The sequence below is a fragment of the Malurus melanocephalus genome, unplaced genomic scaffold, assembly GCF_030028575.1.
Source record: "Malurus melanocephalus ecotype Western Australia unplaced genomic scaffold, MMel_1.1 scaffold_230, whole genome shotgun sequence".
NCBI lineage: Eukaryota > Metazoa > Chordata > Aves > Passeriformes > Maluridae > Malurus > Malurus melanocephalus.
This window is the reverse complement of record NW_026623462.1, coordinates 295,680-306,218: the sequence shown is the minus strand read 5'-3', so window position 1 is coordinate 306,218 and position 10,539 is coordinate 295,680. Positions and strand designations below refer to the sequence as shown.

The following is a 10,539-nucleotide window of genomic DNA, read 5'->3' as shown; positions in this document are numbered from 1 at the left end:
AGAGGTGTCTGAAGCAAGGGCTGGCTGGGTACCTGTGCCTCCAGACGTGGAGGCAATGGGCTGAACTTCTTATCCTGCAGAAAAGGAATCTCAGGGGAGACCTTTTGACTCTCCACAACTCCCTGACAGGAGGGGGCAGCCAGCTGGGGATTGGGCTCTGCCCCCAGGGAACAAAGGACAAGACAAGAGATGTACCTCAGGATGTTCAGATTGGATATCAGGAGGAATTTCTTCACAGAAATACTTGTCAAGCATTAGAATGGGCTGCCCAGTGAGGTAGCAGAGTCCCCATCCCTGCGGGTGTCCCAGGAATGACTCGAGCTGGCACTCAGGGCTCTGTTCTGGTTGACAAGATGGRGATTGGGCAAAGGCTGGACTCARCCTTGGAGGTCTTTTCCAACATTAATGATTCTTGTAAAACTCATTTTTGCTAGGGGAGTCAGTCCAAAGGCTCAACACTGAAATTGTTCTGGAACAGGCAGCTGGACAGACAAAGCACCCTGGAGCTGCAGAGGGAGTCACAGGGCTTGCTGCTGCCTTCCCTCTGGCTTTTCTMWTTTTYTTCCTTTTTAAGGAAGAGAGATATTTTCAGTGCTTAATTACTAGGTTAGAGCTGAGACTGAATTACTCTTCAGACACGCAGCAGCAGCAGCAGTTTCTTGTTAAACTCACCTACTTTCACAATGGCAGTGGTGGTGCTGTCCTCCCTTTGGGGCTGGGATAAGGGCTGTGTGGGGTGCCTGGTGAGTGCAGGGGTGTACTGGAGACCCAGAGAGCAATGTCAGTCTGGCATTTCTCATTCCAGGGTGCTGAGCTTGCTGGGAAAYGAGRAAACATGACCTTTTCTCGGGGAAARTAAAAATCCAGGCTGGGTGGGGTTAGCACCCTGTCCCTCTGGCAGGAGGACAWTTCATCAGTGTCAGACCCTGTGTGCAAACCACGCTGTGGATGGACATTATCAGGGAGCTCTTGCATGGTTCAAAGGCTTTGGGCAGCAATATCTGTCCCACCTGGGCTACCTGGCAGTCARCATGCTGTCAAAATTGGGTGGTTGCTTTCAGCTAAGGCCCCTCTTCCTCAGGCTGCACAGTTAAAGATACGTTTTCAGACTCCTGTATATATCTGTTGCACCTCAAATGCTTGGCTAGCTCTTTTAAAATAATTAACGATTGCCCTCTTCTGGTTGGYCTCTCTCACTGCTGCATTGCAGCGCTGCTTTTCAGCACAGCTCTTTTTTCCAAGCTCCAGGGTGTCTCTTCCCAACTCCTCCCACAGCTGAGTGACACATCAGGTCAGTTGGGTGTTTATTTTCCATCTGCGAGCCCTCTGCAGAACCCTCTGCTCTCACACAATTTGGCACCAAATTGCATCAAWCTTGGAAAGGTTTATTGCCCATGGTGGGGTCAGTTCCCTGCGCTGCCAGGCCAGGGAGTGCCYGGAGCAGGCGGTGCTGTGACTGCAGCCGAGGGCTCCGTCTGCGGGCCTTTGCCACCCTCGGCCTCTTCCTGACACACGTCCTGTCAAAACACCAAAAACGGGGTAAGCCAATCTGCCAGGGCACCAACAAGAGAGGATTTGCTGAAGAAAGRAGTATTTTCCTTTCCCCTTTTAGTTTAAGGATGCTCAGGGCTCGCCTGTGCTGCCCCAGGCACGGACACTGCTCGTCCGAGTGCTGAGCTCCTGCTGGTCCCATTTCCCACACCTGTGCTGGAAAGAGGAAACCAAACTCCAGTGGCAAAGCTGGAGCTCAGTAAGTGAGCTCAGAAGGAAAGGGGGAGCTCAAATTTTGGGGAAAATAAATAAAAAGCTTGTGTTGCCCAGGCACTCAGCATGGGCTCAGTTCTGCCAATGCCTGCAGCTGACACATTTGTGARTCTGCTCTGGTGCTCTGCTCACATCCATCACCTTCAGCCTGATGACAAAGGTCCCCAACACATTTTCTGTGTTTGTTCAATTGGTTTTTTTTTTTACTCCTTAGGTGCAGTGGATTACCTTGGCCAGTAACTGCCAGCCCCAATTGCACCAGAGCTTGTAAGCACACACACATGACTTATTCTCCTAATTTTTACCCAAATTTAAATGTGATCCAGACACTGCAGTCCCCATCCACAGCTCTGTGCAGTTAAAGTAGAGGAGCTGGGCTCGGCCTCCCAGGTCCTGCTCGTTTGCTAAATGGGAGAGGAGACCTGACCCTGCCCCAATCCCAACCCCATTCTGAGGGTTTCACTCTGTCCCCTACACCCTCTGCCCCCAGTTCCCCTGAAYCTGTGGGGCACAGTTTTAAAAGAAGCCTCTTGAGGCTGGATAAGAGTTGGGGAYAATGTTGGATCCAGCCATGCCTTGGTGTGGGGTTTTGGGCACCCCTGGAAACTCAGACTCTCCTGATGTGGATGAGCAGATGACCAGGACAGAGCAGCAAAAGGTAAGATGTTTTTCACTTTCCAATTGGGGGCCKCTGTCAAACTGACTCAGGGTCTGGGTCATTTGCAGGATAAAATGGCTTAAATCAGGTGGCAGAGGTGAGGATTGAACCTGGTTTTTGGTGGAAAACCTGAAGGAAAAAATCCCTGGGGTCTCCTGCCCTTTGTGGCAAATCCTGGGGGCAGCTGGTCCCTGCTGGTGGGTAAAATCAGGCCTTTCAAGGCAAAATCAGGAATATCAGGGCAAAAATCCCTGAAATACCTTTAGGTAATATTTAGATATTATTTTAGGTATTTTTACCCCCAGCAGGAGTAGTCAGGCTGTTACCAGGTTTCCCAGTGGAGATACTCAGGTGCATATATTTGTCTTAGGGCTGCTATTTTAAACCTCCATTGAAGCAAGCCCGTGGTTATTTAATCCCCTAAACAAYTTCCCCCACTTTGAAAATGTCTCTCCAAGACCCCAGTTTGGCAGCTGGGGGTGCAGCCCGTGCTCTTGCACCCCTGCCTGGTGCAGGGCTGTGGTGGCTTTGCTGTCCCTGTCCCCCCAGAGTGCCCAGTACCGTTTTCCACGGCGCGTAGACGATCTGCTCTGCTGTCAGCCCCAGGCACTCCACGTGCTGCTCGAATTCCTCCTGCTCAGCTTTGCTTATGCTCCGGTTCCGGGCTGGAGAAGGATTTGTCAGGTGTTAAATATGGACTGGTGGCTTCAGCACAGCCCTTTGTGCCACATCCCTGCCCTTGCTGCCTCCCCTTCCCACCAGCTCCTGCTGTGGATGTGGTCTCCCCATGGCGAACACACCTCAACAAAACCAACCTTGGCCATCAWTTGTTTTAACCTCTCCCAAACAACTCTGATCCTGTCTGCTTAAAGGGGTTACAGGATGGTCTGATATCCTGGGGTGTCAGGAGGGACTGAGGCTGAGTGTGGAGACAGTTTTCTATCCAAATCTCTTAAACAACTTTTGCAGGCAGGGTGATGTGGAGCCTTCTCAGGGTCAAAGCTGCTGCRTTATGGGGTCGTGGGTAAATCTGATCAGCTTTGGCACTGCAAAGCCACGTGCTCTGTCCTGGGAGATAAGTACTGGAACATCATGGTTGGCTTGAAAATAYTGAGATTTTACAGTGATATTGATGCTGAATTGTATTTGCTTCCTGTTCCTTGAATATTTATGGTGTAAGTGGGTTTAGCCTTTAACTTGCTRTTTCCTGCTCTGCCAAGAGATGTGGGTTTAATGGGGTTTGTAAATCCTGTGACCCCTGGAGCACTGGTCTCAGAAAAGTCACTGACTGTTGGTGAAATCAAGTTGCTGCGTGGTTTCAGTTGATAATTTCATGTTCACGTGTTGCTGTTCTGTGATAGCTTTAAATTACTTTAGGRTGGAGTTTCTTACCGTAGAGATACTGCCCCAAATATACCCTTTCCTTCTCCATTTGGTACTGGACGAGCAACAGATCTTCAGAGCTGAGGTTCATCAGCATCCCCTCAGTTTGATGGGTCTTGACTTGGAGAGAAAAGACACAGTATTGAGATTTTCAGTGCTGCAMCAGCAATAAACTCCAGCCCAGTTGTGGGCAATGTCAACAGTCCCTGGGATTCAACCCACAGCAGGTCAGGACAAATATTCTGAAATAGGGTGATTTTTTTTTTTTTGCTCTTAATAAATTTATAAATTGCATTTCTTRAAAGTGGGGCTGGGGTGTGAAGGAGCCAAAATCACCCCGTTCCTGTCCCACTGTTGGAATGTGCTGAATGCTCAAACTGTATCCCACGGGTTGCCCTAGATTGGCTCACCCCATTTCCTCATCAAAGAGGATGCAATTAAGAACGAGAGAGGCTTCATTAACTCTCTAAACCCTGCCAGGATCCCTCCTTTCCCCAAGGGGATTGTGAAATAACTCCACAAACAGGACGGTATTTTCCTGCAGGGATGGGAGCATTGCTCTGTGGGGTTTCAGTGTGGCTGGACAGCGGGGCTGTGATCCCTGCTGTGCCCCAGGATTGGGGTGATGAGGTGACCCAGGGTGCCCCCAGGCTTGGGGAGCTCCTTGGAGCTCACTGAGCCTTCAAACAGGCAAGGAGACTCAGGAGCAAAATGCATCAGGTGATGTAAAACACGGACATGAACCCTTTGTGTGTCTCTATCCATGTGAAACCGTGTGCGGGGTGATAACCCTGCCCGTGCTGCTCACCGTTCTTCACCAGCGTGGCGTTACCAGGGATGATTTCCAGGTAGGTGAGATTGTTGGTCAAACACTGATTCCCCCTGGAGACAGAGAGAGATGGGAAGGAGATGATGCCATGGTCTGGAAAGGACCAGCAAAGCCTTGGCCTTGGTCCTGACCCCACACCGGGCAATTGCCACCTCCTCTATCCCCTCTTAATTATCCTCACTGTTAAAACCAAGGCGTTTCTCGAGCATTTGCCTGACCTCCAGTGGCAGCTCATGGGCTCAGCCTTGCCACTGCTCCCCCATTCCTTGGTGGTGACACGTTTTCCACCCTGAAATAACTGAAACCTCAAAGAGCTGCCTGTGTTAACACAGGAAAAATCGTTCCCTGAAAATCTGCCCCTGCAGGGGAAACAGTTTTGGGTGCCTGGCCGAATCAGCAGCTGTGGCACAAGGACATGTGGAATGGTCTTCTCCTTGCCTGCATCCTCCATGCTTTCCTGTGAGACCCCCATGCCCTGCAAAAATCACCCAGCCCTGGGGTCTGTTGAAATAAATGGGTAAATAAAGGGGATGAGGAGGAAAGTAAAGGATGCACAGAGCAGGCAGGAGAGATTCCCTTTGGMTAAACCAATCTGGAGCCGTGCTCATGACTTGTGCTAAGAGATTTTGGGGCTGCAGCGGGGAGGGGATGGGTTGAGAGCCCAGGGACTGCATCTTACACGGCCACGTAGTGGGAGATGAGCAGCTCCTGCCCGGCGCCGGGTCCCACATGCAGATAGGCGTGATCGATGAGCAGCATCTCCACTCGGTGCGGGGGATACTGGGCAGCCCCGGCCACATAGAACCATGTTCCCAGCAGCTGTGGGGACAGAGGGACAGCTTGGGGACAGCTGCTGGATRTGCGGGAAGAGCTCTGGGAAGGAGATTTCCACCCTCCCCGTTGCAAAATTGATAGTGGTGCAAGTTCTTCCTCTCGCATTTGCAGCAGGGAGGTGAAACCTTTGCAAATRAACTGGGTGGAATAAATATCTGGGTGTGGGGGTTGGGAAACAGGGTCAGGACAGCCCGGCGCTATTGTGGGGGATTTACACTCAAAAATACCCACCACCCGCCCTGTTTCAAGGTCGCTGTTGGGACCGGAGCAAACGGGGTTAATTCGAGGAGTTTCGGACAGCAAACATTTCCCGTTTGCTGCGGGTGCCTCGCTCAGAGCACCTTGGCMGATATGCCGGGGTTGCAGGGGGATGAGGACAGGTTTTCCCTTTTCCAGGGCACAGCGAGGCTCAGCAGAGTTTACCCCMAGCTCGCTGCAGGCGTGGGGCACCCGGGGCTCGTGTGGCTCCTACCTTGGTGGCCGTGCTGCTGTCCGGGCGCTGCGCTCCGCACGGCTCGGCGGCCGCGGGCAGCASCGCTGCCAGGCTGAGGATGARCACGATCCCYGCCGTGCCCATGGCTGTCCGAGCACTGTGAGGGACACACGGCCGCTGTCGGCTCCTATAGCTCTGCCGGGAGGGACAGGGTGTGTCGGATCTGCCCCGCTGTCGCAAGCGGATGCCCGGGGGACAGCCACGTGCTTGGCGCTTGCCCCGGCCTTGGATTTGGCCGCTGTGAGAGGTGTTGACAGGAGTGGGCTGCTGGTGATGCAGTTACCGCATTTCAAACTTCAATCTACCCTGAATTTAACCATGACTGCCCCCGTGAGCAGCTGCTATAGTCGCCTCTTGCCCTGCTAATGAGATGTGCAGAGCCCCCCACCCCAGTCTCAGGCAAAACCCAGGAGGGCTTWGAAGAGAAGAGAAGGTGCTTTTGCTTTTCTTGCCAAAACTGGACTTAAAAGTGGCGCTGGTGGGTSTCAGAGGTCACCCCTGTCCTGCTGGACACATCCCCTGCGGCAGTTCCCTGACGCTCCCTGTCCTGCTGCTGTCCCTGTATCAGACTGGCAGGACTTGTTTCTCTGGCATTATTTCTGTTTGCCTTTTCCTCTCTGGCAGCAGAGCCTCCCTGAACCCTTTGGTCTGGCCCTGGTGATGTTTTTTTTTCCATCCTCTCTCCTTTCCCCTCCTCAGAGACACTCGGGGAAGGTTCAGTGTCACCTTTGTCACCCTGCCCTGCTGTGACCCTGTGCAAAGCCCAGGTGAAGATGGAGCTTTGTGGGATTTGGCTTGAAAACTGAGGGTGGGATTGTTCAGGTGCTGAAAGTGTCACTGTGGGGGAGATTTGAGGGGATTGGCAGGCTTGTGTGTCACCCTGTGGGGTCAGGGCTCTCATGTYCCAGTGTCCCATGGTTGGGATGTAGCCCCGGAGAGGATGAAGCAGGAGCAGCCAAGTGGTTGTAACACAGGAATTTATTTTGGGTTGAGAACAGTGAAATTKGGTGTGTAAACCAGGAGGAAAAAATGAAATATGGACAGGATAGGAGATCCTGAGGCTGTGCTGAGCCCGGCTGGGGCTGGAGGAGGATGAGGATGGAGCAGCTGACCCGGTCCATGGGGGTTACCCCAGCTGTGGATCTGCGCTGCCTTTGCCCGTTTTCTCCCCAGGAAGGAGACAGGTATGCTGTGGGAGAGAGGAGAGTGGCCTTTGGTGTCCCCTGACCCCAAAACCACCAGGAATGGTTGGGGAAAGGAGTGGGGATGCACAGAGGGGAAGCTGCATGGGGGAACTAAGCTTGCATTCCCCCCAGACCCCATCCCAAATGGAAACAGAGCCTGGCCTGGGCCTTACCCACCCCGGGGAGGGGTTTGTACCTCTCTGGAAGTGTAGAACACATCCTCCTCAGCGAAACCCAGGCAATGCAGCTGGGCTTTGAACTCCTCCATGTGCTCCTTGCTCACATTTGGTGTCCGTGCTGTCCCAGAAATGGAGAAGGGGGTGGRAAAAGGGGAGTTTTAGGGGTGCTTTGCTCCTGGGTGTCCCCACAGAGCAGATGGGGAGCTCACTGCCTGAACCCATCTTTGTCAGGTGAAAAGGGGCTTTTTGCCCTGCCTCTGAGGGTGGGGATTTGTCCCTGGGGAAGCATCTGCTCACCTGACAGGCTCAGAGATGGGAAGTCGCTGTTGATGTGGTTCAGGATCAGCAGGTCCTTGTCACTCTGGATCAGTCTGGCCATGGAAACCTCYCGCTTATCTCCCTCCACTGGGAGGATGGAGACAGTGAGATTCCCCCAGTGGTGACAGTCACCYCGTGCTGGGCCTTGTCCCCTTTTATTTGAGACCCATCCCAGGGGGATCACTCTGCTCCCACAGCACTACCATCCCCATGTTATGTGCTGGATGAAATGTTTCCCTCCCACCTCCAGACATGATTTTAGATGTGAAAGGCTCGGGGTGCTGAGTGCTGGGGGGCAGAAGGGGGAGGGTCCCAGGTATGGCTGAGTCCCCCCACCCCATCCCAGGGGCTTTACCGTGCATCAGGGTGGAGTTCTGCTGGAACACCAGCACCTTGCTGGAGTTCCTCACCACACACGTCTCGTTTCTGTGGGGCAGAGAGGTCAAAGGTAGCAAATACCCCCCAAGCAAACCTGAGGGATTTGGAACTTGATCAGGACTGCAGAGCTTAAATAACTGTGGCATAGCTGCTGTCCAGCCCCAGATTTGTGGCTGTCTCAGCCCAAAGGGTGACCCCAGAGGGTAGAAATGCCCCTGGGGGCAGGGGAGCCAGGTCAGGGGGTGAATCCCTGTCCTTACATTCTCATGATTTCAGTGACGTTGAGCTCATCCTCGTGGCTGCCAGGAGAGAAGGAAAAAGCCGCGTATGTCACTGCTTTCAGCTCCTCCAGGTAAGGGGGGTACTTGGAGGCACCCACGATGTAGAACCACTGTCCCAGGAGCTGTGGAGGGGAGCAGAGAGAGGGAAGGTTGGGGGAGGCTGTGCCAGGTTCACCCACAGGGCCCCTGTGAGTGAAAGCAGATGCTGTGTCCCATGTCCCGTGTCCTGCTGTCCCACAGCCTCGAGCACCCCGGTGGGTGACTGCCCTGGGCATGAGCTGGGCTTGCTGAGGATCTCTGGGTTTTGTCCCCTCTCTGCTGAGGCTCTGCTCCAGCTCCCAGCATGGCCAGTTCTTTCTGCAGTGGTGTTCCTCCTGCTCCATGCCAGGCTCTCATTGCTTTCATCCCATTAAAAGCTCCCGGGGGACCAAACACTGTTTATACAGTGAAGGGTTTGGGGATGGACACTCGTGACCTGAGTCACCATCGCTTGAAGGACTTAAAATAGAGTGGTGAGGCACTGGGATGGTGCTGCCCAGCCTGGTCTGCATAGAAAGATGGGAGCAGGAGCCTCCCAAAACKCCTGCTCACGAGATTATGGGTGCAGAGCTGCAAGGCTTCACCCCTTCCCCGTGCTCCTGTGCAGCAGTCTGTTTTTTTTATCAGGAAAACCAGGCAGTGAGATCAACACTGAGCTCACATAAGCACCTCCTGTGTCCATAAGGACCAGGGATGGTGCTAGGAAAGGAGAGGATGAGGGCAGGGCTTACCCGAGGGACGGTGCTGTTGTCCAAGGTGACCGGGACGAGCGGGGCACAGCTCGGGGGCTCGGTGCCCAGGGCCAGTGGCAGCCCCAGGAGGAGGGCGAGGGTGGCCAACATCTCCTGGCTGTCCAGCAGGATGCTCCTGCTGTGCCAGGCTTTGCTCAGCTCCGTCCCTTTTATAGGGCTGCCAGCAATGCTGGACATCCCCAGCACCAACGTGTGCCCGTTCCACTGCCGGGCTGTTTGCTCAGGCATGAAGCAATAGCAGGTGGAGGAAATTCATCTTGCAAAATCTTCGCTTCTCCAGCCTAAAAAGAGGAAAAAAATCTCCCACCAATGTAACGCTTCACCAATGCAGGCTTTTGTTCTCAGAAACTGCAATTAATTTTGTGGGTGCCTGCAAAATGCTCRCAGCTCCAGGTGTGTTTGGAGACCTTGGGGACACTGAGGGCACTGGGATGTGGCTTTGCTCCACAGGGCAAATAAACCCTGGAGAAGGCTGGATGGGAGCTCCAAGGGCTTTGGTCCATAGTGGCCTTGTTTCCCTTTGGGATATGGGGCTGGCACAGGGGTTCATGCGTGCTCTTGTGGGGGATTCCATGGGGGATTCATGGGGAAGGGGCCTTGGCTACGAGGAACCCATCAGCACAGTGGGCTCAGGYTTTAATAAAAAAAGCACAAATTATAACTTCTTCAAATGCAGAATCTCCCAATTTAACAGTGCCTTACAGCCCCCCGAATGCTGACACCATAATTAAGCATGGTGATTGATTTAATCACCGCGTTTGTTTTGAGCAGCAGGTTCAGGAGCTGTGGCTCTCAGGAGGGCCAGGCAGCCCCAGGCAGCCCCAGGTTGCCAGGTTTTGGTGCCAAGGCTGAGCTGGTGCCATCGCCCAGCAGTGCCGGGAAGGGGCAGAGCTCTGGCTGAGCAAACAGCTCAGCCCTTTCCCGCTGCCCCTGTCGCAACCAGCACCAGCCAGGGCAGCTCCTCTGCTGCAGCACARCTGGGGCTTTCCCCCCTTCCCCTTTACCTTTCCTGCTTTTCTTCCCTTTACCTCTTTTCTTTTTCTCCCCCTGGCCTTTACCCCTTTCTCCCACTCTTTTTGCCCTTTTCTTTCCCATTTTTTTCCTTTTCTCCCCTTCATTTCCCCCTCACACTTACCCCCCACCCCATTTCCCCCCTACTTTTTTTTGTTTTTTCCTCTTTCTTTCCCTCTTTCTCCCCAGCACTATGGCAGGGTGGGAACATGGATGTTCCCACATCAGCATTTGGGAGCCACTGGGATCCCAACCTTGTGCATTTGGCATTACTTTACGTGCTGAGGGTTGGGAAGGTCACACAAGGATCAGTAGGAGAGGAAATTTTGGGGTGAAGATTTGGCTCCTCAGATCACTTGGGGGAACCCCTAGGAAATGGGATATTGCCTGCTTAGTTTCCTATGAAGAAGAAAAAAAGAAAAGCATTCTCCAGTCC

General features: G+C 53.4%; 2 protein-coding genes across 2 annotated transcripts; both read right to left on the bottom strand.

Moving 5' to 3' along the window:
- Nucleotides 1-1,278: 1,278 nt before the first annotated feature.
- Nucleotides 1,279-6,144, bottom strand: LOC130578509 (alpha-1-acid glycoprotein-like). The gene is made up of 6 exons (XM_057374639.1): nucleotides 5,941-6,144; nucleotides 5,314-5,453; nucleotides 4,614-4,687; nucleotides 3,815-3,925; nucleotides 2,984-3,087; nucleotides 1,279-1,517 (listed from the first exon to the last, which is right to left on the bottom strand). The coding sequence occupies exons 1-6, from the start codon at nucleotides 6,043-6,045 to the stop codon at nucleotides 1,404-1,406; spliced, it is 648 nt and encodes a 215-aa protein (XP_057230622.1). The 5' UTR covers nucleotides 6,046-6,144; the 3' UTR covers nucleotides 1,279-1,403.
- A 777-nt stretch (nucleotides 6,145-6,921) lies between these two features.
- LOC130578500 (alpha-1-acid glycoprotein 2-like) lies at nucleotides 6,922-9,335 on the bottom strand. Its single transcript, XM_057374624.1, has 6 exons — nucleotides 9,072-9,335; nucleotides 8,281-8,423; nucleotides 7,998-8,068; nucleotides 7,622-7,729; nucleotides 7,342-7,442; nucleotides 6,922-7,150 (listed from the first exon to the last, which is right to left on the bottom strand). Exons 1-6 carry the CDS (start codon nucleotides 9,318-9,320, stop codon nucleotides 7,088-7,090), a joined length of 735 nt encoding a protein of 244 aa, XP_057230607.1. The 5' UTR covers nucleotides 9,321-9,335; the 3' UTR covers nucleotides 6,922-7,087.
- Nucleotides 9,336-10,539: the final 1,204 nt, after the last annotated feature.